This window comes from Pseudopipra pipra, chromosome 12 (genome assembly GCF_036250125.1).
Source record: "Pseudopipra pipra isolate bDixPip1 chromosome 12, bDixPip1.hap1, whole genome shotgun sequence".
NCBI classification, from domain to species: Eukaryota; Metazoa; Chordata; class Aves; order Passeriformes; family Pipridae; genus Pseudopipra; species Pseudopipra pipra.
The window spans coordinates 13,718,518-13,745,653 of record NC_087560.1 but is presented as its reverse complement, the minus strand read 5'-3'; the positions used below and the strand labels follow the sequence as shown (position 1 = coordinate 13,745,653).

At 52.9% G+C, this 27,136-nt stretch overlaps 1 protein-coding gene across 3 annotated transcripts in view; it reads right to left on the bottom strand.

Annotated features, from left to right (window-relative positions):
- NTRK3 (neurotrophic receptor tyrosine kinase 3) overlaps positions 1–16,898 on the bottom strand; it is a 222,978-nt gene extending 206,080 nt beyond the window's left edge. The window contains exons 1-2 of one of the 3 annotated variants that reach the window (XM_064669020.1): positions 16,662–16,898; positions 16,288–16,550 (exon numbers count right to left, since the gene is read on the bottom strand). In XM_064669020.1, the coding sequence (XP_064525090.1) occupies positions 16,288–16,535 (248 nt within the window). In that variant the 5' untranslated portion in view covers positions 16,536–16,550; positions 16,662–16,898. Of the gene's footprint in view, positions 1–16,287 lie in introns of all 3 variants that reach the window. The other 2 variants (XM_064669022.1, XM_064669021.1) reach the window with 2 other exon arrangements.
- Positions 16,899–27,136: the final 10,238 nt, after the last annotated feature.

Genomic DNA, 27,136 nt, shown 5'->3' with positions numbered 1-27,136 from the left:
CAGTGGGGGGTAACAGCCCTGGTAGCACCCAATTGACCCAGAACAGCCATCACTGACAGACAGGTTTCCTCAACTTGTGGGAACACTGCAGTTATACCAAGAGCCTCCACACATTCAGCATCACTTCCAGTCCAAATGAGTGCTGAAGGACTCCTAGAGATCAGCATGCTGGACAGACACCTTCATGGACGAACTTGCTGGAAAACCTCATCCTTCCCTACTTCTACAGGCAACACTTCATATAAAATCCTGTGAGTGGCACCAAGCTACAATGTCCTACCCCTGCAAAGTGACCAGGGGACCACCACCTTTCCAGAAGCTTTTAAACATGAAGGGACTTGGACACCCTCCCTTGAGGACACATCTGCACTCCAGCTGTCACCAGCAGTTTCGCAGCCTTTTCCCTGATGATAAATAAATGCCTGTGAGGTGCAGATAAATATTGCAGGAGGCAGCACCTCAAGGCAGCTACAATCACCTCTTGGCTTTCCATCCAAACCCACAACCCAGGAAAAATCCCCATCTGCTGACCAAAATCACCCAGGGCCATCTCATGCTTGCGCCAAGACTCAAGTTTTTCCCTGAGGAAACGTGCCCAGCTCCCTCAGTCAGGGATGTTCTTTCTGACAGTCACGGTGAATATTCTCCCCTGCCTATTTGATAATATCTGGAAAGGGCCGTGAAATGGGCAGCTCAGCGAGTCCCTGCTGTGCGGGGGCGAAGGCGCTGAGGTGCTCGATGCCAGGTCCCAACAACAGCCCGAATATTCATCCCAGCCCCAACAGCCACCACCTGCTCCTCCTCGAAATGCCTCCAGCCCTGGAACTTTCTCAGCCCCCAGCCTCCCTCCAAGGGTAATCTGACCCCTCTGATGTTTTCCCCCCGGCCCCCTCTTTGTTTGCTTCTGAACTCTCTCCAGTTTGTCAATATTCCCATAATAGGGTGCCTCAAACTGAGGCCACATTCCTGATATTTTTTTTAATTTTTATTTTGGTGGGTTTATGTTGTTCTGGTTTTTTCTTTGTTTTTTTTTTTTCCAGTAAGAATAGCCAGGTCATAGCTCTGCTCCCACAGCTCCCCCTCTCCACAAACACAGCCCATCGCTATTAGTTTAGGGCTCTAAGCCAGTTCTCAGTCCATTTGGCAGCGTTGTATCCAAGGCAAACTGAACTAATTTTGAGAGTAAGATTTGGTGAGACACTATATCAAATGCTTTGCTAAATCCAAATATATTAGGATTTCCACGTTCCGCTCAGCCACTAATTTTGCGATTCCATCAAAAAGAAAAAGCAATCAGGTTTGTCTGGCAAGATTTATTCTTTCTAAATCCCTGCTGTTATTGCTCATGCTTTCCTTATCCTCTAGTGCTTCACTTTCTTAATACTGCAGGACTGGAAGCATTTGCTGGAAATTTATTTTTGCTATTTATATGGATTTTGAAAATCTGCCTCTGCTCTCCTCCGCTGCCCCCTGCCTTCCCACTGCTGTTAGCATCCCTGTGCTCTCACCGTACACATCTTCTCCTCCATCCTCCTCCCAAAGCCAGACCACAGCAGCATCATAAGCCCAGTGCTAATACACAACTCAGACACAAGATACAGAAGAGATACTGATTAAAAAAAAAAAAAAAAAAAAAAAAAAAAAAAGGGGGGGGATGTTTGGCAGCAGGAGAAAGGTCTAAAGGAAACACTCAGCTGGGTCAAGCTCAGGTCCATAGCAGAGCATCAACAACAGTTAATAATAATGCCTGAATCAGCCATCCCAGAGCATCACTATGTTTTTCTTGCAAATCTTCTGCCAACCCCACTCTGGGTGATCGGGCAGAGTTGAGCTGCAAGTGACACGGGTCGGTGCCTTTCCAGAGGACACACATGGCCCATGCTGGGTTATGGCCAGCACTAATATAAACCAAACCCTGAACGACTCGAGCTTGAGGTTTGCAGAGAAAGGTCAGGAAAGGCTGCACTCCCCTGCCCTAGGCTGGTACCCCAGTTTTCCACTCATACATTGAGGATTAGGGCACTCAAAAAGCCACGCCAGAAGGTACTCAGATCTCCTGCAGAATCTTCCTCCCCAGGGAGCCAAGTAGAACCCTCCAAACCCTGTGTGCCCACAGCAGCTTTTCAGACAGCACCATCCCAAAACACTCCCATGGGTGACCCCACTGTGGCTCAGACTGTGCTTCACTGACCTCCGTGGGAGCAGGGCAGAGCCACTCGTGCATTTCAGGATAACGATCATTGCTGCTCATTAGGAGGAAAAAGGCAGCTGTGTTGGAGTGTCATCAGTTTCTGCCCACTGAGACTTAGAAAGGCTCAGTAACTTGTACACCAAATAACACCCTGCCTGGGTGCCAGGTGAGTGCATGCCCTTGGAACACCCCATCCAGCCACAGCAAAGCAGCAGCACTGTCAGACTGCATCAAGAACAAGCCACAAGCTCCAGCCACAGCCTTTCCCATAAAGACAGTGGCACCTCCCCTTGCACACCCTGGCACAGCCTAGCATGCCCAGGTTGTGGCACTGAACTGATGCCCCCATGCTTGGCTTCCTACACCCCCATCAGGCCAGACCCCTTGCCTCTGCTCCTACATGCAGTCCCAGCATCATCATAAGAGGAAAAAAACCATAGCAGGGTCATCTCAGTAACTCAGGACTTTGAAACAGGACACAAGCATCCAGCAGAAGCCCAGGTGATGGTTGTGCATTACACAAGGGACCTCTGCTGCCTGCAGCTCCTTCACTGCTCACTGAAGAGAGCTTACATAGGGGCATGGTGAAGCTAAGCTATGGCACGACCCCGAGCACTCAAGGGATAAAGGAAGATTTTCCCTTTACTCTGATTATTTTTACATCTCAGAAACATGTCCTGAGGGAGCAGCCCTCTCCAGGAGCCCTCCTAAGGGCTGGGATACCAACACCCTCCAGTTTACAGCCAGCTGGCTGCAGCCCAGCTGAAGATGACAGCCCAGCCCTGCTTCCAGCACAAGGATGACCTTCCCCACAAGCAGCTGGGCAGAATGTCCTCCACCAGCTCCCACTGGCGAGTGAGTCCTGGGGGAGCTGTCAGGAGGGATTAACCCATCTTGGGATGGATCCCCTCCATCACCCCATCACTGCACCCACCCTCCATTCCCCCAGCCTCACCAGACCTTAGAATTTACAGCACAGGCAGAGCAAGGGGGTCGCCAGAGGAAAACTAATGGGAATGGAGGATTTACAAGGAAGGGCTGGATTCAAGGAAGGCAGAGCAAAGAAGAGGGTGATTTACAGGGTCAGCAGCAATTTACACAGCAGGTAGCACAGAGGTCAGGATTTACAGGGGCAGGGTAGAAATGCATTTTATGGGTGTTTATTAGGAAGTGAGCATCTCCTCCTGACCGCTGTGACCTGGGGAGGGATACAGGAGCTGATGGATCTGCAGGGAGCCTCCCCCTTGCTCTGGAGGTCACAGACAGGCCATCATGGGGAACCATCCCTGCCCCAGCATGGCTGCATGCTGCAGCTGGTTTCTGCTTGGCCACACCACCCTCGGGGTCATTCTAGTGTGTCCTTGTCCCACCGCTGCCCTGAGGTGGTGTTCCAAGGCCAGGTTGGGTGGTCACTGCCTCCAGGGAGGCTACAAACAACAAACCCTCAGACATCTCCTTCTGGAGCTGGAGGCCCTTCCTGCCTCCTGGCAAGCCCCACAGTCCCCCCCAACCAGGGTCTGATCCAGCCCATCTGCTGGTAGAGAGGCAGCATTTCTCCCACTGCCAAGACTCTTTGCCGCCGCCGGGATGGGGCTGCCAGGCTGGTGATGGGCAGACAGGGATCATGGAATGCTGTCCCTCCATCCCACGGCGGGGCAGGTGAGCCAGCCCCAGGGCCACCATCACAAACACACACAAGTCACATCACCCACTCTCCAGTCCCATTTTCCAGACACTCCTGGCACCCAGCCGGAGCCAGGAACTGAGGTCACCTCCACACATGCAATCCTGAACACACTGGTTTGGGCAGGCAGGTCCTTTCTCTCTCCCACTCCTGAACTGCACCAGGGCTGAGGGGGACACACTCATGCACACGGTGTAAACACAGTGGGTGGCAGCATGTTTGGGTCTCCAGCTGTCACACACCTCCCTGCCCAGGCTCACACTAGCAACATCCCTGAGCTGGCAGGTGCCAGGCTGGGCACAGAGACACATGCCTGCTCACACTGCCAGGGGTCAGCCTGAACAGATGCATGTGAAGGATAATGAGTAAAGAAATATATAGGAAAAGTTGTCCCAGCACAGAAACTCCACCACGTTGTGACATCCTCCCTTTGGAACACGCTGTGACTGGCCTCTGCCACCCCAGGAGGACACTTAATGTTTGGGAGCAAGCCAGGACACTCTGCCACCCCCAGCTCTTCCCTGCCACTGCTTCCTCTCAGTGGTACAAGCTGAAGGCCACCCATCCAGAATTGAGGTTTGCAGCACATCATGGCCTGGGGACCAAAACTTCAGCCATGCCAGCATGACGGTGCCCCAAAGTGACATGTCAACCCACACCTTGCATGCTCCTACATTTCCTCCCCAAAAAGGTACCAGGTCTGGCTTGCAAAACAAAAGCTGGAGAGGTTGGTCCTAGAAGAGCCAAAAAAAGAGGAAATTCACTCATTTTATCTCAGTCTCCTTCTTCAGGCTCTCCCCTATTTTGCAACAGATATAGGATGCCACATGCTAAACAAGTGCAATTCCTGCAGGGGACAGCCAATTTCTTGCACTACTGGGTTGCTCAGCACAGGGGTGCAATAGGACAGGTGCCACTAGCAGAGTGAGGGAAGGAGAGGAACAGCTCCAAGCACTGACCACAAACACCCATGAAAGCATTGAGCACTGCCTGGCCCTGGCATGCCATAAACAAGATGAAAATAAAATCGTGAGCATCCTACACAAAATAAGAGAAAAAGTTTCTCTCTTTCAGCCTGGAGAGATACAGCTTGGCAGCACAGACAGGTTACAAGTCACACTGAACAATAACCCAAGGTGTAGGAGACCAGATAACATCCCATCACTGACAGGTGAGGACTCAGCCCCAGCACAGCCCAGCTGATCCCACAGCTCCTCAGCAGAGGCACAAGGGCAGCAGCAGGGCAGCATCCCAAGCAACCTGGTTCTCTTATCAACATAAAACTTCCAGAGAGGCACAATAGCAGCACCCAACTCACATCTTCATCAGAACCACAAACAGCAGCAACACCATTGCCCCCCTCCCGCTCCCCCAAAGTTTGACTAAAGCTCAGGAGTATCTTTGCTTTTATAAATCTCTGCCTTTTAATGATGGCTTCAAGGCTCAGAGAAAAAAAGGCCCATTAAACTCACTGAATAAGTTAATGGGGCAGAGAGAATCCATTTCAAAGCCACCCCAGGCTATTTTCCTCTGGAGCTAAAGCCTGAATAAGCAAAAAGGAAAAATTAAAACTGTACAGTGCTTTGCCAATAAATAACCCCCAGTGTAATCCGCTACCAGGCAGGCCTCCATTTGCAGAGATAATAGGATGCAGATCAGCTGCAAACCACCTCCCCTTGCAGGGACCACCACCTTTTGACTGCAATTAGCTGTGCTGAGGCAGGAATCTCCATCTCCTGCCTGTCCACTTCCACCTGCCTGGGCAGGAGGGAATAGCACATCCTGCAGGGAAGTGCCAAAATCCGGCACTTGGCTCTGCAATTCCCCTACATCAATACTCAAAGCACACACTCCCGCTTCTCTGCCTCATTTTTACCCAGCCCTTCTGCCCCTTCATCCCTGTCTTCTCCCCCTCCTTCATCAGCAGAGCTATGGGTCTGTCCCTCTCCCATCAACCAGAGCCCACACAGAGCTGCTCCTCCCCAAACACTTAAAAAACAAGTGCATGTCCCAGAGAGGGGAAAAGAAATAGAAATCCCTGCTTGTAAATGTTGATCCCACTAGACGCAATTTGTTTACTATTTAATATTTAAAGATGCTAATTAAGTCTCTGAATAAATAAATCTATGTTATCCGTGCCTTTTGGAAGGCAAGGATCCTTCCCTCGGGGCCAGGGCAGCCCACAGCACGCTGGGTGCTGGGCATTCTGCCTGGGGCTTGGACAAGCCTAGGGCAAAGCCTGAGAATCCCACCACCATCCTTCCTAGAAGGGAGGGCTTATCTGCAACATGAAGCAACACCAGGCACGGCTCAGGCTGGGAGCACCAAGCACTTCAGCCATCAAGTCCTGAAGGAGAGCACAGGCAGGGCAAGGCACAGAAAAGATGATTTCCAGCCAGCATTGCCCAAAGAGGTGCCTCTTGGCCCTGAGGTGGGATCTCAGCTACAACCAAGGAGCCAAGGGGTTGTGCTCCCAAGGGCCAGAGGATCAACCCACAAAATACTGTAGGGACACAACAACAGACACCAACACACATCACACAGCCCAACACCATGCAGGCAGCCAGGGCTGCTCCAGCAACCAGCTACAGATACCCACATCCCTCCCCTCTGCCTGGAGCCAGGGCAAGCAACCCACACAGCTTCCTACCTGAGAGCACCCCCATTCCACGTCCTCTTCTCAAAACCACCACTGCAGCATCTTGTAAGGAACAGCAACTGCTGCCTCCCTCACACACAAACCCCAACTCCCCCAACGCCCACACCTCAGCTCTCCCACCTGATACCTCTTCAGCCTCATTAGGCTCTGCCTCTCCCAAATCCGCTCCAGCTGTATCACGCACCTTACCATTAACCCCTGGTGTGCCAGCCCTGCAGAGCTCCCTGTTGTAGAGGCTCCCTCCCTGCCCAAGCAGCAACCCTGCACCACATGGGTGCCCTGCATGCAGTCCTCGGGCTCAGGCTTTGCTCTGATGCTCCCAAGAATATTCCTCAGTATCTGCTCCAACCTGAAATGAGGAGCACAGTGCTTCCCAAGGGAGCTGCTCTAACCCTGATCTGGCTCTGTGCTACCCTGCCCTCTCCCCTGCAGAGCCTGGGACAGCCTGTGAGATGGTTGGCAGCAGGGATGTGTTCAGAGCCCCTGTGAGGCTCAAACTAGGAAATAGTCCCCAATAACATTCAGCTTCTCTGAACTGGCACAGAGAGTGCCACAGGAGGAAGGGATGCTCTTGGCAGACTGAGAAGCTGGGAACATGCAGCCTCCTTGACCCTGTGTCCCACTGAACTTTGCTTGCTCCACAAGCTGCTCAGCAGCAGTCACCAAGTGATTTGGCAGCTTTCACCTTAGTTTTTCTGGGGTATATTTTGGCTGGGAGAGCACAGACAAGGCAGGAGACAAACAAAGCTAGGATCACCATCACTGCCCCAGGAATACCAGTCACATCCTGGTGGCAAGAGTTTTGGAGGACAAGAGAATTTTTTCCAGCCACACAAGTCACAGAGCTCCCCAGAGGCAATCCCATCTGTATGGGGATGGACACGAGGGATGCCCAAGCTGGCCTTGTGTGCCTGGGTTAGAAGCAGACAGGAGGAGGGCAGGCAGCCCAAGGGAGCATTTGCACAGCTGGATCACAGACTGGAGAGCCAAGACTCCTTGTTCCCAGCCCAGGTCACTGAACAGCATTTCCACGGAGAGCATGGGATGGGGATGAGGCCAGAGCTGCTCCAGAAGCAAAAGGAAAGTCAGCAGCTGCAGGCACCCGAGCTCTCCCCCATGTGGCTTCATGTCCCGGCAGGGTCAGGAGTGAGAGCCTGGCATCTCTGTGGCTCAGCTGAGCACTCATGTTCCTAATTTATCCTGGCAAAGCCCTGAGCATGCAGGGTCCTCAGCAGCACTCAGATCACCAGCATCTGTTTGAGCATTTCTACATTAACATTTCTTAGTGGGAACCTCCTGGTGAGAGCTAGTTAAGGGACAGCCTTGCACAACCCAGGAAGATGGGGGCTTCACCACGTTCACATCTGCTCCTACCCACTTCTCGGTCCCCCAGGGACAGTACAGGGAGCCAGCAAAAGCACCAGAGCCCTGTCCCCTCCCCAGCACGGAGCTGTAGGAGAGCTGCAGGGAAGAGGCTGTGTGGGGAATTGCACTTGGGTTCAGCATCTCCCTGAATCACTCCCTGGGATCCCAAGACTTCTTAGTTGTGACTGCAACAAGCACCATAGTCAAGAACAAGCACCCTGAGTCACACATCTGTGCTGTCACACCATCACACTCCCTTGGGAATCCTTCCTGACCTCTCTGCTCCACCACTGGGACTTGTTTTTGATTAAAAAGACAAATTTCGTTCTGTTTAGGCAGACAAAAGCTGGGAGAAGGGGAAAGTGGGGGTGATGTCACATGCTGGAGGGGGGTAGAGGAAGGGGATGGTCACTATCAGGCTTCATTATGTACTATACCAAAGCACTGGGTGGCAGCTGGAGGAAAGCTGGATGTAGACATGGTTATGGCTTCTCCTTCAGCTCCTAAACTGCTATAGCACATGAAAACAAGCTAAAAATACAGCACATATTTTCCTGGTGCTACTCTTCCAGGTATGCAGGGGCAAGGTCTTACACAGAGGGGAACAGGACAGGACCCCCAGTCCCATGGGACCTGGAATCAGGGTGGGGATGCACAAGGACACAACAGAGCAAGGTTGGTGGAGTAGCCCTGCTGGCTGGGCACTGACTCCAAAGGGAGCCTTCCAAAGGGAGTTCAGAGTGACTTCAGTCTCCCTTTCTTGAACTGAAGTCCAGTCCCAGAGCAGTATCACAGCTCTAAACCCACATCCATAACCCACACCCCAACACACAACCACATCCAACTAAATATCACCCCTGCCATGACACTGGGGGCCCATTTGCTGTTGCATTGTGGGACCACTGGGTGTCACAGCCCTTCCATCACGCTGGCAGCACTTGGCATTAGCCAGCAGGGAAATAACCAGTCCACCTTTGGTCCAGCTGCCAGGAAGGATAAGATACCTCCAGGAATTGCACATGGAGGATCCTGCATGGCCAGCTTCCTGCCCCCACTCACCCTTGCTCTATCTCAGATCAGGCTCTTCTCAACCTTCTTCCCTTGGGGAAGGACATGTGGCCTCTTTAGCCCTCCAATCTTCATCCAACCTGTGCAGAGGGTTAATCAGAGGAGCAAAATGCATTGCACCTACTTTGGAAGCCTCCAGAGACAGCTCTCAGCCTGTGCCCTTTTGCCTCTACCTCCAGGATTTCTCCATGAACTTCTCTCATGTCTACTAAATATAACAGGGCCAATAGAGCAGCCTTGTTTATCCCTCCCTCCATGCTTGACCTCTCCCTAAACCCTGGCTGGTGCTGGGCTGAAGGGTTTCCATCCCCACTCTGCGTCCTGCAGGCCAGCTGCACCACTGCTCTGTGCCTCAGTTCCCTCATCATTAAAATGATGAGAACTCTTAGGGTCTTCCTTGTAGAACGTGCACAGCCAGAAGCTGGTCACAGATGTCAGCTCATCACCTGGATCAGGCACCTCTTGCCCAGAAACACCTTCTCAGTGACCCGCTTTGGTTGGGTCAATACCTTCCAAAAAGCTGCAAATCACTTCAATTCACAGACGGGCTGGAGCTGCATCACTTGCAGCACTGGTGTAAGAGTTATGGGTACATGGGGGTGCACTGACCACATCCTCCTGCAGCAGCACAGAGAAGAAAACCCTGACCCAGCAACCCACCCAGATCCCCAAGGGCCATCCGACACTGACAGGGATTGGGATGCCAAGTTAGGGAGCAGCCCAAGAGGGGTTCAGCAACATGGGCGCCCGGAGTAAAGGCCCTTCAGTGCGACATCAAGCAAGCGGCGACCTGACCGCCGAGCCCTCGCAGCCCCCGGCGCTCTCACACTCCGCGCCGCCCCGGTGCGGCTCCATCCCGGCCGTGCCCGCGAATCCCGCGAAACCCGCGCATCCCGCATCCCGGAGCCGGGCTGTCTGGCGCTGCCGCTTGCCCTCTAGCGGCACAGCCACCTTTAGACGGAAATAGCGGAGCGGCTGAGCCGGGATGCGCCGGGCAGAGGGAGCCGGGGCTAAGCCGGGCTCCAGAGCGGAGCAGGGTGGAGGCTCGGCCGGGCGTTACGGGGCATCCATGGAGATGCTCTTTTGCCAGCGCTCCCGCACGAACAGCCTCGGTCTCGAGCGTCTCCTTGCTGCGGGATAACGGGAACAGCCTGGTGCAGCCGTGGTCCTGGTGCTGTGTGCATGGTCCTAGTGGACCTGGAGCATGGAGTGAGGTGAGCAGGCTGCTGGGTCCTCATCTCCATGAGGGGCACAAAGTGTTGCGATATCCAACCACTCCACAAACTGCAGCCTCTGAGCAAGAAACTCACCCCACAGCACCTCCTTGATGACAGTTTTGTTGTTCATCCCTTGGTGCAGATGGAAGAGCAAGAGAATTCAGCGGAGACCAGAGCCCACAGGCTGCTGTCAAACACACCTGCTTAGAAGGCACCTACACAACCTATCGAACCCCTCACTGCAGAAAACACAAAACTATTGCTATTACACAGTGCCTGGTAAACAACACAGTAAGTTACAAGCACTACTATCATTTACCTTTGGGAGCCTGGCAGGCTTAGGGGTTGGTTCACCCCCCACTTGACTGCAGTCTTCCCTAAGTGGGATGCACTGAATCCAGCCATAAACTCATGGGCAACACCAAGCAGGGGCACTCCATTGAGCAGGACAGGCTGGTGTGCCAGGGTAGCACCAGAAAGCATTGCACTATCTACCTGCAGAGCTCCCCAAGGGTGACCCCATGGGACATCTCATGGACGGTTTGGGGGGTGCACTGAAAGAGCCCAGCATTTCTGGGTGCATGGATGGTCACAGCCCTTTGGGACACCTCAAACAGCCTCATGCCAAAGCACATGAAGGTGTCACCTTCACAGGGGTGAGCTGAGGGGGTGGAGCATACCCAGAGATCTTTTCCTAACAGAGCTCTACAGAAGCCACTAACCAGGGGCAACACATCTCCAAGCCTCTGAGGGCAGCATGCAGGTCCTTCTTCACTCTCTTCTTCTTCCTCCTACTACCAGGAGGAGTAGGTAGTCCTGAAGCATCTTCATCTCACCTCTCCAATCCCAAGGAGACAAGCCAACAGGCAGAGCTGACTTAGACCTCCCCAAACACTGCAGGACATGAGGATTGGGGAGATGTCACATGCACCCTGAAACCATCTGGGTCACCAGCTGCTCCTGTCCCAGCAGCAGTTCAGGGCCCACGTTTGGTTCAGAAAAAGTCTGTGAAGTCCTGGCAGGCACCAAAATTGTCTCCTTCTTGGAGAAATACCTGACATCATCTGTGCCAGGAAAGTACCTCTCTCCAGGACTGGTCAGCAGAGAGAAAGACCACAAGAGCAGGGCAAGGAACCAACAGTCAGCTCACAGAAAAGGGGGAGGATATGGAGGTTACAGTGCTCCTGACTTAAGTCATCTCTAGAGTATCAAGACTATACATGTCAGCCCACCTCTTTGTCCCAAACATCTCTACACCCTCTTCTGTCCCCACAGCCTTGTTCTGGACCCACCTCTCCCGTCTTAACATCCTTCAGGACAGCTGCTCTGCATGAACAAGAGCCCAGGAAATCCAAGTTAAATGGAATTAGAGACCTTTTGAATGGCCTCTGCAGCAGCCAAAGCCTCTGGGACCAGGAGATGGGAGGCTTTGGGAATGCAGAGCCCTTCATCTCTGGAGAGAAGTAGATTCACAGAGAGGGGAAAAGTTTGTGCCCGTTGTCTGAAGCAGAGCAGTCACTACCTTGAGCATCACAGGAGGCCTTTTCTCAGCTGTTTGTGTCACCAAAGCAACTCCTGCTCCCTCTGGCCCTTCTAGGAAGACGCCTGCCCTTTCTCTGTCCCCTCCTTCCCAGATGCAGGCACACAGGAGCGTTACCAGTGCCTCAGCTCTCCCCGCACCAGCACTGAAAGGGTGCTGCTGCTCTGAGCACCCCCTCGCTCTCCCCCTCTCCACATGCTCCCGGCTCCCGCGCAGCGAGTGGGGGCTGCGCTGCCGCTCCCCCCCACAGCACTCAGCTCTGACGTGGCTCTCCCACCCCCAGCCAGGCCCACGGCATGGAGTAGATGCTGCTGTGGGCTGGTGGGACAGCCCAAAAGGAAAGAATGAGGATGCTCTTCTTGTCTGTGGAAAGGGGCAAGATGCTTCCTCTTCGCCCTGCGAAACCCCAAAATCCTGCACCCCACAGTGCTCCAGAATAAACCACCTCCCCTTGGGTTGCTCTGAATTCATGTCACCTTGTTGAAAGCAGCTACGAACTGCACAGATACACCCTGAAAATCCACCCATGGAGGCTATTTTACCACAAGAATCCCCATCCTCCCCTGGTGAGGCTGGGCGAGGAGCAAGGTTTTATATACCAGGGACATCTCCCTACCTTGAGGGAGCCCAGGGGTGACAAATGCAGGCCACCATCGCCTGCCTAGCAGCATCTCTCCAGTGCCATAGCAACAGCTGAGAAGTAGGGAGGCCCAGATGGCAAACTCCTCCGTCTGTCCTTCCCCACGCACGGTGCCGGCGCACGCAGGAGCTGCCCACGCTGCCAGAAGGGTAACTCCCCGGCCCGGCCCACCCCTGGCACGCGGCACCCACCGTCACCCCGACACGCGGCACAGCCGGGCCCAGCTTCCCCATGTGCCAGCCAGCCCCTCACAGTGCCATGGTGGGGGACTCAGAGTGACAAAGACCCCAGCTGCTCAGAGCACAGGGGCACAAGGGGCTCTGTGCTGCAGGATCCCCCAGGATCAAAGTTCTCCCTGTGCGCCCGGTATTTTTAGGGAGGTCTAGCAATGAATGGAGCCCCACATCGCAGGGGTGAGGATGGACTGGGGGGAGCTTGAGCATCTCCTTAAGTCACATCTGGCTGGGGACACAGCAAAGGCCACCCAGCTGCACCAGGAAAAGCAACGGCATGGATATACCCCCACCCCATGGTGTCCTCTCCCAAAATCAGGAGGACGAAATACAGAGCATGACTCCAAATTGGAGCCATCTCAGTCAGGTCCAAGGTGGCCTCCCAGCTGGACAGGACCACTGGTAGCTCTCACAGGGATCTGTGTGAAGAGTCGTGTCTCCAGGGATGCAATCCAAAATTGAGTAAACTTCTGGGCATGCTGGCAAAGGGCAGAGGGAAATCAGCCAATCCAACCTCCTATTCCATCTCAGGGCAGGAACCTCCCGCCCTTTCCCTGCTTCACCATTAACCTGGCACTGCCTGGATTTGCATGGAAGTTGAGTGTCACCATCCCCTCCAGCCTATCCAGGGTAGGAGCCGCCCAGCCCTGACTGCTCCACTTTTACCAAAAGGAGGATGGGTGGGAAGCCAGAAGCACCAGCAATTGAAGCAAAGGCCATTCATTTGAGGGGTGCAATGGGAGGCTCAATGGTGGGGTACCACACTGTGGGCACCCAGGCCTGCCTTCCAGCCTCCGTGGGCAGCACTACAGGCTGGGTGTTTCCTGTCCCTCTTCTGTCGTCCTTGCCTTGGGGTTCTCATCAGCTGCTGAGAAGGGATAAAACCCAAAGCTCCTGATGGCTTAGCCCCCAGTGCTGGATTTGGGTGGGCTGGAGTGGAGGGGTCTTGCCCTGGCTCAAGTGGGTAAGATGGACAAGCCCTCCAAGATGGCTCACAATGTTTTCTTTTTCCAGACCTCTGAACAGGCTCTGGCAGTCTTTCATCAGCAACACCCAAGCCCTAATTTCAAAGCTGAGCTGTCTTTTGGACATGAATAAGTCTCTGCTTGGTCCCAGGGTTGTTTCACCACCCCACACTCCATCTGCTTTTTCACCAGCAACAAGATGGAGCAGCAACCACCACCTTCCCCAGGGCCCATGGGGAGGACCCATCAGGGGCATCAAATCCCCCAGCCACAGGGACAGGGCTGAGCCTCCCCTACTCACCCCCCAGCCAGTGGGAGAAAGTGTTTTTGCTCACTGGCTGTCCACAAACAAGGCAAGCTGCCTAAGGAGGCCAAGCCCCCGGTGAGCATGGCAAGCAGGAGGAAACACTGTTCAGTGCCCAGCTGAATCAGACTCGCATGCCGGGAGTGATTCAGCGATGACCAGGCTGGGCTTCGAGGTACCCCTCACCCCAGCACCCATGATGTCAGGGCTGTCAAGGAGAGGCCTGATATCAGCCTGGAAGGGTTCAGGACCTGATGCCTCCCAGACAAGAGGATGAAAGTGATTCAACCCTGGATCCCAGCAGTGACTCCTTTGCTGGGAAGCATCCCCACCGCACAAACCATCCCTCTGCTCCCATAAGCATCCCCTACAAACCACTGCTGCCTTCCCCAGGAAGCACAGACCCTTGGGGAAAGTTTTCACTCGTGGTCAGTCTCAGCCCCCCATGGCATTTTGGGGTTCACCCCAGTCCTGTGCCTCAGGCCCCCCAAAGCCTGAGGAGGAAGGTGTGGAGTCAGAAGCGATGCAGGAGGTGAGTGAATGTGCTTTGCTCAGTGTGTAGCAGTGATGCATACAAATTCCAGAAAAACTGGCACCTTCTTCTCCTTCCCCAACTTAAGAGAAGCATCTCTCCAAAAAAATACCCAATATTTGTCTCTGGAGTTGTCCATTTTGGGCATTTTTTTGCCCCTCTCCTTTTTATGGACTGCTTATCAGCATTTTTCAATTTCAAATCAGTAAAGACATTTTCTGGGCACAAAGGACTCATGTAACACTACCTCTCCCAGCAGTTTAGATGTGTCTGTGCATCTGACAACTCACACTTACGCTGGCGGCTTCCAAACCCTTCCCAGCCTTTCCTGCTGCTCCCCAGCCCCCAAAGAGTTAAAACTAAACCACAACAAACAGCGAGCAGAGGGAAAAAACACGAGTTTCTCTGACTTCCCCAGCATCACCCTCATCCCTCCAGCATCGCAGAGAAAACACTCCACCACCACGACGCAGGATAAATATGGGGCAATTGGAAGGGGAGCATTGCATTAGTTTTCCCCACTTACTTTCCCCATTCCTGCTGGGTTTTCAGGGGGGTTGCTGGCAGGGGGAAGGCAGGGCTGGGTGTTCAGGGTCAGTGGTACCTGCTGAAAACCTGCCTGGGCATCGCATGAACCTGTAAGCAAGCAGGAAAAGCAGCTCCCGTCATCTTTACCCAGCAAAGGTGACGAGCAGAGCTGCAAAAGAGGCACTGCAATTACTCCATGGCTCTGCTGCAATTGCACTGTGACCAAATAAAACAGCCTCAGGAAGAGACCCAAAGCCCTCTCCCTCCATGCAACCGTGCCATCGAGGTGGGGAAAATAAATAAATAAATAACCCTCCATTACTCATTTCAAACCTTGCTGCATTTAACTGTCAGAATAAAGGATTCCACCTCTTCTCAACTCCCACTGGCAACTTGCTCTGGGGGCTACATTTCCCTAAATGCTCACATTTCAATTAGCATTAGAATAATGAAATGGCTCAGAGTTCATCTCACCCAAAAATGTACTGGAAAATAAAGAGCAGAGATTGGAAGCGATGAGGAATTTTTTTTTTTTTTCACACACACAGAGCATGATGGATTCGGGAGAAGGAAATATATTCTTTTCTTGACTCCACGCTGATGAGATTAACATGGGCTTTGCTAACTGCCTCTCCAAACAAGGATAATGCAACTTCAAGTTGATTTTCCAGATAAACAAGCATGCAAACAAACGCAAAGTGCTCAACTAAAAATATCTCCCTGCTCCGATGCTTCTACCCACCACCACCACCCCAGCCGAAAACGCACAGATCCTATCGCAGCACCACGACAAGTTGTAAAATTATAACAATGCGAGTTAAATAAGCTACTTAAGGGACATCTCACTGTCCTATTTTTTTTCCCTCCCATTAAAAAGGCGAAACCGCAGATCCCCAGATACACTCAGGGAAGGGAGCATTTTCTGATGTGGGGATGTAAAAAATAATGACATTTTAACAAGATCCAAAGTCTCAAGAAGAGAAAAGCAGCTCAGAACTTGCTTTTCTTGCCCAATTTGGGTAAATATGTGACGATGTGTGGCTGTAGCGTCCCCCCTCCCCTTGCAGAAGCAAACAGTTAAAGGAAGCAGCAGCTTTAGCATCTTTGCCTGCTGCTCTCTCTCCTGCTAAGGAATCAGATCTCATTTACTTTATTCCTCTTAAGCCTTGGCCAAACTGTTGCTGGGCTTTTTATGTTTTTTTGTGGGGATGGAATAAGGGAAAAGCCGGATCTGCGTCCTCTGCCCGGGGAGCCGGACTGAGCCCAGACAGCGCAGCGACGCCGGGGGCACCTGAGCCCCGCACGGGCGACCCAGCCCGCACCCTGCCGCGGGAGGGGGAGCCCGGGGGACCCCCACTTACATGGAAGTGATGTTCCTTGAGATGTCCGTGATATTGATGCTCGTGTTGCCATTGCTGCTGCCTGAATCCTGCCCTTCCAAGAGAGGGAAGAGGTTCCCATCATCCGGCTTGTTGCAATTGATGTCTGTCTTGCTGCAAAGACAATTAGCAGGGCAAGCCAGCACCGAAAGCAGATAGTCTCCCCAAATGCTCCAGAGCAAAAATACCCTCCAGAAAGTGCACTTGGTAGGGCAAAGAGAGACATCCATCTCCGATTGCTGCTTCTAAAAAAGAGGAGGAGGAGGAAAGGGGGGATGGAGGGAGGGGAAGGGGGGGAAAGGGGGAAGGAAACAAAGACAGAGGGAGGAAAAAAAAAAAAACAACAACAACAAAACCTCAAGCGATCAGATGCAAAAATCCTCCAGCAGATGAAATCATGCTGGCAGCTGGCTGGGAGAGGCTGTAATTCCCGCTAGGGCAGCGGCCGCGGCCGCGGGCGGGGATGGATGCATGCCGGCCCGGCCGCCCGCCGCTCCCGCAGCCGCTCCGGAGGATCGCAACGGGAGGCTGGGGAGGGAGGGATGGGAGGGGAGGGAGGGAGAGAAGCAGCCGGGGAAATAAATAAATAACAAAAACGGTGCGAAAGTCACCAAGTCCCACCTACTGGGCAGAATTAAAATTGACACACCTGCAAAAAAAACAGACAGAGGGAGGGGAGGGGGCGATCTCCCCTTCCCATCGCTTCCCTCCCCCAGCCTGGCCAACCCTGCTGCGGCGGGCACAAAAAGCAGAGGAGGAGGAGGAAGAGGAGGAGGAAGGCTTGCAAAGAGAACTGGACTCCGCAATAAAAAGGATTCCCCACCCCCTTCCCTCTCTTCTAAAATCAATGTAGGAGGAAGGGGGGAGAGAGGGGAAAAACCCACCCCAGCACTGCTGGAGCTCAGCTCAGCCCCGGTAGCAGAAGAAAAGTTGAAGCTGGGGTTAAATTTGTGGTGGGGGAGAGCAGAGGGGCTCTGGCTCGGCTCCTGCTTTCTCAAGCTCTTTTGGAGGACGATGCTTCCTTTCGCTTGGTTGTTGGGTGGGTTTCCCCCCCACCCCAATCAGGACATAAGGGTGGAGAGGAAAGAGAGATTAAACTGAACTGGAAGAGAATAAAAGCCAGTGTGGATTACAGCAATTTAAATCTTTTTTTTTTTTTTTTTTCTCTTTAGCGAGAGGATCCTGGCGAGAGGCAGATCAGACGGCTGGGTGGGGAAAAAAAGCGACTGGAGAGCACCCAGGAAGGACTTTCTAGAAAAGATGCCCCCCCCCCACCCCCTAAAAAATGCATCGGGGACCCAGCCGGGTGCCGGGAAGCGCAGGCAGGAGCACTCGGGGTCAGGGCTCCCGTCCTCTCTCCCCTGGCTTCCCCCTTCCCTCCTGCAGCAGATTCTGCAATCAGACATGCAAAAAAAAAAAAAAAAAAAAATCCTGAAAGAGGAAGACTGAAGTGTTGAAAAGGCTGAGCTCAGAGCGCCGAAATGGCATCAGGAGAGCAGTGAGTGCGAGCTGAACAGCAGAGCGAATTAAGATGCATGGTGCATTTTTGGCAAGCACAAACCCAAGCAGATCAGAGCTCTGCTTAATTTGCTCTGCTTTTCCACAGCGCTTTTCTGCATGCCTTTTTTTTTTCTCCTCTCCCCAATAGTTTCATGTCTCTGCTCCTCTGCACACAGACACAGTGATAAAGGGATGGTGCTGCAGGCAGGAGCACGGGTGAACGGAGGAATTACAGGTGTAGGACTCCAAATATTTCAAGGGTCTACTTCTGCCAGGTACAGAGCTTTGCAACGGGAGGAGAGAGAGTACGAGCTGAGCCAACAGCTCCAAGATCTGCTACACACCCTGAATCATCCTAGTCCAGAAGAGGCAACTGGACTGGGGGTGAGGGAGAAGGGGAGAGAAGGGAGAGGGCAAGTAAGAGGGGATAAATAGCAGCTGCAGGGAGGATTTGCAACTGGGATTCAGGCACCTCTCAGCGGGGAGCAGCTGCCCACAGCCATGCACACGGGGAGCCCGTCCCAGTGGGACACGAGCAGGGATCATACTTGGGCAAGTCCTCACCCATTGCTGCCCAGCCACATCAGAAGCCCTGGGAATGGCAGTGATGTGCAAGGGGCTGCACATTCTGGAGCATCAGTCCTGCTCCCATGGAGTCTTCAGGGGTGCCAGGCAGCTTCACCAGGGTTCCTCTTGCCAGGGCTCCCCCAGGAGAAGCAGGAGCACTTGGTTAGAGAATAAACATCAAAGTGGGAGGGCTGGTTTCTTCTGAGCCCCACCCGCTTCTGAATTACCAAAGTGAAACACTTGGAGCAAAAGAGATCACTGAAGTGCCTGGCACTGCAAGGAAGAGGAGCACGGGGTGGGGGGTTGGTAGTTCCCCACTCCCATGAGAAGCAGCTCCCATCCTCAGCCACCTGTATGGAGTCACCAGGGAGGAAAACAGCTAGGCATATTTTCTACTCCCTGCCTCAGTTTCCCCACCCATTTGAGAGAGATGTAATTCTTGTGGTTCAGCAGCACAGGGCACAGGGATATCACATGACCTGCAAAACCAGTGCCCAGCATGAGACCAGGGCTTCCTTTATCCTGGAGCTGGTGCAAGGTCACAGACTCTTCGTGGTAATTGATATCAATCACACAGTCACAGGTGAAACCAGTGTGAGGCCATCAGCCTACCCTGGCATGTCACTGCAGGGCCAGTCATGGGGGACACATTCAGGGGGCACACAGCCACCTTGGGGACAGACTGCAGTCCCACAGCACAGCAAGGCTATCCTCTGGGCAGACCAGCTCCAGGACCTCGGGGAAGCCACTGTCACCTGGAAGGGTCAGAGTGGCACTGCTTGACCAGGGCTGCAGGAATGGAGCACCTTGTCCCTCTGTCCCCCAGGGCATGGGATCACCCCTTGGCCTGGTGCAGAGTACAACTACTAACGAAGAACAAATCCAGTCAGAGAGGCTTTAGGGCCATCTGCAAACTGAGGCAATTACCAGCTTTGCACTCTGCTTGCAAAGAAGAGGTTTAACCTACAGAAAGTTGGGGAGGTCTCCCGGGTCAGCTGTCCTGGGTGTAGGGGACCAGGAGGCCACCCGAACCCCATGACACACCCACCCCACTCTGCCACCTGGTGCCAGGAAGGCCCCACTTCAGCAGCCGATGAGAAGGTTTTGTGCCAAGCCACGGCTTCCTCTGCCACTGATAGATAAAGCTGCTCCGCGGGAGGAGACGTGGCCGGGCACAGCAGGGGGGAATGGGAGGAGCGGGAGCATCCAGCTGGGTGCCCGGAGGGCAGGCGGAAGATAGGCAGGAGAGGAAAGAAACTGTGGGCTGTTCATCCTCCCTGGTGCAGGCTGCCAGGGGGATTGGAGAGTTCACTGGGAGAAGAGACTGCAATGACAGCAGAGAGCAGATGGGCCACCAGCCTTCACCCAGCACCAGAGCTGGGTGGCCCCTGGTCCTGCTACCATTTGCACACCCAGACCCAAAAGAGGACAGGAGTAGTTGGGAGCTGCCCGTAGTGGGAAAGCACCATCCCTGCCTCCATCTCTGCCTCCATCCCTCACTCCTGTCCCCGTGGAAGAGGGAGACAGAAGCCCAGCATGAGTGATGGGGCTGTCAGAGCACAGAGATGGTATCTCAAGCAGAGGCCTTGCCGTTATTGCCGTGAGGGATGCTGGCAAATTGCTCTTTTAAGAAGCATCTCCATGAAGGATGAAATCAGGGCTTCCTGCGAGAACTCTGTCCCATGGAGGCTCAGGGGCTGGGTTCCCTCTGGCCTTTGAGAGCCTCCAGAAATTCCATGCTCAGGCACAAGGAAACACCAGTTCCTCTACAGAAACCTCCTCATCTCCTCCACCTCAGCTGGCCTCTGCATGTGGACAGGAGTTGCTACCAAAACACTCATCCCAGACAAAGGAGCGGGGCTGGGAAGTGCTGGAGGGGCTCCTGGCCACAGACAGAGGGGAAGGGAAAGCAGCTATTTGCTTTGTGGTTCTACTCTTCCCACCTACACGGCTGCCTTTAGCATCTCACTCTCAGGCTGGCTGTCCCTTGGGGACAATCTTTCCCCTTGCCACCCTTCTTCCCAGGTAATGGTTCCCCAGAGTACTGCTTGCCTCCTGGGGCCAGCAAACACCACAGCCCCTCAGGCCACGACCAGAAACAGATCCGTGGTCCAATATCTGCTCAGTCATCACAAGCTCCAACGTCCACTCCTGCCTCTGATCTCGGTATCGATCCGCAGGCCCGCGCTGAGGCATGCACTGCCCAGCTCCCTATTACCAGAACAGCACTCCAGCTCGCTGAAAATGATGAGCTGACATTTTTCTAGCCCCCCTCTTGTCCAGAAGGATCTGCAGATCTGCCGGCAGCAGGACCACTTTGCACACCTCTGACACGCAGCCAGCCCCGGGCGGGCAGAGCTGCTCCGACAGCGCACAGCAATGCCGGGCAGCAGCACGGGGTGTGAGCTCTCACAGGAGAGACAGAGAAAAGGGTTTCATCCTCTGCCTTCGGAATTTGGTTGCAGGTTCATTTGCCCCTTTGCAGACAGACCCTAAGAGGGTTGGACACTGCAGAGGGTCCAACTTGCAAAGTAAATTCCCAGGAGCTGCTGCCAGCTTTCAGGGAGGGGGAGTCAGGGCTGGTTTGGGGCACAGCATCCACCATCACTGATTTGGGCTGCAGGAGGAAAATATCAGCCCCTGTGGAGCCAAGAAGCATTCGCCTCTCACCTAAGCCATGCAGGCACACAAACATCAAGTGTTGCTCCCTGAAGCAGAGTTCCTTGTTCCCACCACTCTGGGAGGTGCTTGGAAGCATCTTTTGATGTGGTCTGTATCATTTCACAAGTGCTTGGCAGGAGAAGCCCCTGAGCAGCAGGGAAGGTCACATCCTGCACATGGGTCAGCACGACCCCAGGAACGTGCAGGGAGTGGAGCAGGAAGAGGGGCAGGGAGAGGTGTGTGGGACAATCATATCTGGGCAGTGACAGCTGTGCAATGAAAGGTGAAGGTCTAAGCTGGGGGAGGTCACTGGAGACAAGCCTGTTGTAGGAGACTCCAGCCTCAAGGTGACCTTGCCTGTGCTCTGGGCATGTGGGGACAAGGCCAAGATGAATCCATTCCAGCTGATTTCCTGTTCATAAACTACACAAGACTAATAACAAAGTGTAGGGAAAAGCATCTAAATTGGAACTGTTTGCTCAAATTATCAGGAACAAAAAATTTGAGAGAAAACATATTCAAGTGAGGTCTAAAGAAACAGCCCTGTCATAAATGCAAGCCCTGTGCTTGCATTCATTGCTGAGACCTGAACCAGTGTCCCACCTAGACAGCTCCTGAATTAATGTGTCTAGCCATGGAAAAAGTCTGGTCATGGCTGCAATGTCCAAGAGATGATCCAGGGAAGATGTCTGCAATGGTAAAAGAAAAAAAAAAAAGACTGAAACGAAGATCTTGGAGAGCCCAAGGAATAGGAAGGGGAATAAAGGGGAATAATGTGGAGCAGATTATAGCCTCTGCCAAGGAATCAAGGCAGCGCTTTGATCTGGCAGCGATGCTCTGCAGAGCCAGTCCACCTCTACCGTAGGACAGAGGAGCAGTTCTGAGAGCCAGGTGGGGAAGCTCTAACAGGGCCCAGGCTGCAAAGCCTGAGGGCAACTGCTGGGAGAGGAGCTGGGGAGGGAGCTGCAAAGGAGTCCCACGAGGCACTGGAGATGGCCATGCTGCAGGCAGATAACAGGAATTACAGTCCCAGCATTGTTCCTCTGATGTCCTGCCATCTGCACATCTCTTGGGGCATTTTACATGCTCAGAGCCACTCACTTGTGGGCACAAGTCAGGAAATTCCTGATGTGAGTGGTCAGGACATGCAGTCAAAGACACAACCCTTGCCAGGACAAAGGAGCAGAAACCTCCATCCTGTTCCCCCACGATTTTCCCCAAATCAAGCCTCTGTGTTCAAAAATCCCACATTTCTAATTCAGTCTCTGAATGAGCAAGTGGAGTATGTGGGACTGCAGGGAGGTCACAGAGTGCCTGGAACATCCCACACTGCAGGACCTTGGTGTAAGAAAAATTGCTCTAGATTTTAAAAATAATCAAAATGAACAACAACAAAAAAAAAAAGCCCACAAATCTTCAGCTTTTTTTCAAGCATGCTTTTAAGAACAAGAGGAAGAACTACATCCATGCCAAGTCCTGTTCCCTTGCATTGTGAAGCTCCATCTGAGTATCCCCATCCTCCAGCCAGGCACCTGCACCCATGGGAGCATTCTCACCACACCACTGTGTTCTTCACAGAAACTTGGGCTGATGCTGAGATGGTGGGGAGAAAACTGTGCAAAAGGAACAGTGTCTGTGACACACACCTTATCAAAGAGGTAATAACACTCATTTCAGGCCCCTACCAAGCCTCCAAGTTGAATCACAACTCACTGGAGAATTGATTCCTCCTTGCCCTGAGCTCTTCCCTGCACACCTGCAGAGAAATGCACTCTATAAACCCCATCCACCTTTGTGAGGAAGTCAAATTGCTTTAGAAAGTCTCCCCAGCCTGTTTATGCCTCCAAATCAGTCACTGACCTTCCTTCCTGGGGGCTCTGTTGACTTTGGGGAGAGGTGCCAGAGTAGTGTTAAGCAGGGAAGAAACTAATATAACCAATCCTTCATAAAATCATTTACCAAAGTCTTTTTGTAGGGTGCTGTTCTCCCAAATAAATCTGGTGAAGTTGCTATTATCTACAGCAGGGTAGGGAAGGCAGCTTTTACCTGGGTGTTGGGGTTCTAGTGTAGAAAGGACATACAGTCCCATCTCAGCATGACTTGCACCCAATGTTCTTCCCAAGTGTCGAGGAACTTGCAGCCCCCACAACTGAGTGGGGAGATGGCTGCAGCCCTAAAAGAGTATCATTTCAAAATTCTCTACTACCTCTCTCATCCCAAGGATCAATTGAGGCAACAGATGCTTGAAATGGTTTTCTGGTCCATCTGAGGATTCAGAAAACCCTGAATTACTTAAAATGTCTCCTCATCCTATGATGGATGCAAGCGAGACAGCTGGTCGCACTCCCATCTCACCATGCAGGGAGAAGAGACCATGTCAAACCCAGAGGAACCATGACCCACAAATCCTGGCTTAGCCAGAAGCCCTGGACTGGGCAAACAGGACCTCAGAATGCTCAGTCCCAGCTACCTCACCGCACTCTGGAGAAAAGTAAGCAAATGTAGATTCTCCCTCCTCAGCAGCTGGTGGCATCTCTGTTTTCCTACTTTGATGCCTCTCCAGCATCACCTGAAAGCTGGAGCTCTCGTAGCAGAGGGTGACAGGCTGGCAGCAGCCCCAGTTGAAGGACCATGCCTCTGAGCCCTCCTCTCCGGGCACGGCCACACTTGTTTCTGAACTGGCTTTTGCAGAGTTGTTAACAATCCCACTAATTCAGCATCTAATCTCTCCTTTCCCAGAGATGACAGCAGCTGGGGCTCAATGGCATAACTGTGTTTTGATCCCTTGAGCCAGACTTCCTAGGCACACACTGGGAGTTGCTACCACCTCACAGGAGGGGACCTTGCTGTGGGAAACAGTTCCCATGAGCTCTGCTCACTTGGAGAGAAAGATGAGGCTTGGGGAGGGGCTCTAGTTTTGGCTCTGCAGGAAAGCCCTTCATTGTTCAAACAGACTGGGCTAATGGGGTTAACCTGGGAGACCCTGGGGCGGCACACAGGTGTTGGTGGGGGCAGAGGGATGTTGTCCTCAAGGTGGGGCACATGGTCCTCAGGTCATCCCTCTAACACTGCCCTCCGCCCCCGTGAGCTGCAAGGGGAACCGAGGGCAGGAGCCTGGTGTGTGAGCTGTGGCCAATGTCCTGCCAGTGTGTCTGCAATAAACAAATCAATAATTAAGGGAGGATGTACATTAGGCTTTGAACACGCTCCAGGTAGAGCTTTTTTTAGCCTTCCAAGGCAAGTGTGGGGTGAACAAAGTGGGGGCAGGAGGCAGGGGGCTGGCTGTAACAAGGCTGCAGGAGGATGAGGTGTGGATTAGGGAGAAAGATGGAGAATCAGGAGGAGGAGGGTGAGATTTATCAGGCAGGCAGGTTGCAGGATTAGGGACATGCGTGGGCAGCAGCCAGCTGGGATAACCATTGGGGGCCAAGGAGCAGAGGGCTGCAGGCATTTGCAGTGGTTGGAGGTGATGAACAAGAGCATGACTGTGGATGGGGATGTGCTGTGAGAGACCATCACGGAGGAGCTGTGCAGTGAGAGCACATCACCAGCATCCCAGTCCCCCACCCCCTCCTGTGCCTGGTGGGTGAAATCCCACCACAAGGCCTTCTACTCCTCCAACAGCAGTGGTGCTCAGGGCCTGCCCCAGCTCCTGATGGGTTGGCTACTGGCCACTGGCTAGGGCCTGGGTGCTGGATTGAGGAAGTGCTCATCTCAATCCCAGCCCTTACACACAGACTCAGGATCACTAAGGCAAGATTGTGCATCATGGCTCCATTCAACTGTGGCTGTTGATGATCCACAGATCTGCCCCATCAGATGAACAAAGGATGTAGACATCTGCACACAGAACAGCAGGGAGGTTTTCTTCTCCTTGAACAGGCAGTTTTGCTTCCTTACTCCTGCCTCGCTCCTTCTCCAGTGATATCCCTTGCTAAAGATCACTGCCTTCCCAAAAGCAGCCTTACCAATCTCACATTCACCTGTCCAAAGCTCAACATACCAAATAACTGAAATGATCTCTTGTGTTATTTTAGTTGGTGACAGGCACCAGTAGCTCAAGCTCCAGGGTCCCCATGCTCATCCAGGACACACTGCAGGGTAGGAAAGCAGAGGAGGACACCAGCAAGCCCTGAAAATGTCTGGGCAGCACTGCCATTTTGTTCTCTACATTGGCAGCTGTATCATCCCTGCTTTGACACTTCTAATACCAGTGGGGAAAAGCCAAAGCTCAAGATCTCACAGTGCGGATAAATCTTTATTCTACTGGAGAGAGTAAATGTCCACACCTTTTAGCCCACTGCTGAGCAATTCTCAGCACTGAGCAATTCCCCCATCACCCCACCAGTCTGAAAAGAGGCTCTCCCTATCCTCACAGAGAAAGATTTTCTGACATGATTTATGCCAACTGCATATCTGAGCTGGCTTGCCACAAGCCTCTGCATTTGGGCTAGTGCTAGAAACCACACAGGAGCATCAGCTAATGTGAAACACAACCCACTTTCTCACTGGGATGGGATCCCTAGAGCCCATCTTCCCATTCCCCCCTCCCCTGGTTCAGCACCTACTCCCCTGCCAGGCAAGGCTGTGGTTTGTGATAGCCAAATGCATCAACACTGGATGGAGCAGCAGCATTAACCAGAGCCCTGACAGCCCTGCTCCTCCTGGGGAGCTGGGGAGGCTCTGGGAAAGCTCTGCAGAGGGATAGAGACAGACCTCTGTAAGATGGAGCTGAGTTGGTCCAAAATCTCAAACACTGGAGAGTTCTCCCCCAGCAGTTTTCCACAATGAAGCACTTATCAGTGAAACACTTGTGATGCAGTTCAGCTGAGTAAAATAAATAAAAATGTCTAATGACTGATTAAATATTAAAGGATCTCTTTATTTTTGCAAATGCACAGAACAGAGCACACAGCTGAAACCTGGAGACGGCCCCTACAGCCGAAACTACCAAGGAGAGACAAAATGACACCAGGTTCTCCCTGCTGCTGTAATGAGGAGCATCTGGACAGAGACCTGCTTCCCACCAAGACAGAGGTAGGTCCAGCAGAGCCGTCTCTGTCAGCTGCTCACAAGCAAATTATCCAAATGGAACTTCTACAACCAAACAGATAAGCTGAGCCTTCAGACCAGGCTGTGCCAGTGTGACCTGTCTATGTGTTCAAACATTGCTATGCTGAGCAGGCAGATTCAGTAGCAGTTGTTTCATCATGCTACAAGACTCCCCTCACTCCCTCACCTCCATCAGTGATATGCCAGAGCATCTAACGAAGTTAAGATAAATATTTCCACCAGCTGCCTGTTAATGCTGGCGAGAAGAGAGCTCCTGCTCTCAACAATCCTGCCACAAGCCCACACCATTTCCCTGGACTCAGCAGCCCATCCCTCTTCATTCTCTTCCAACACTTCTCCCTGTGTCCTCCTAGAGGTTCCCCAGGTGCTCCTGGTGCTATTTGTCTCCCCATCTGCAACTCAAAGTGTTTATGTGGCTTTGGTGGGTGAGATCTGCCAGAGAGGACAGAGCAGGCTGTTCTGGGGGTCTGACAGCTCTGGGTGCTCCGGACCCAGATCCACCACTACAAACCCACAGGGAGAGCAGGTGAAACACACCACCATGTACCAACCAGAGCAGCAGGAACACAAGGGACTGTATGATCCAAAGTCCAAGTCCCACGGCTCAGACATGGGAGCCCCAGGCTGGGCAGCCAGCACACTTCCGTGCAGGGGATACACATGAAGAGCGTGTTGTCACTTCACAGGCAGTTTGCATTGGCAAGAAAAGACATATTATGGAATATTTGCCTCTGCACATCTGGTTCTTTGTTCCATCCCCAAAATCCCACCAGAGAGGTCCAGTAGGAACCTAAACACAACTTTCTTCAGAGTTACTGCAACATTTGTCTTGGTGCTAATTTTATAGTTAAGGAGGAGTCCAAGAGGTGCAGCAGCATCCCATGTGCATCAACCTCATCTGTTGAGGACCCCAAGAAAACTACTGTCCTGCTGCCATCCCTTCCCCTGCCATCTCTGGCTGGCCACAGCCACTGTCCAGGCAAGGAGAGGGATGTTGGTCAGTTAAAATCCTAGTTATTAGGAACTCAAA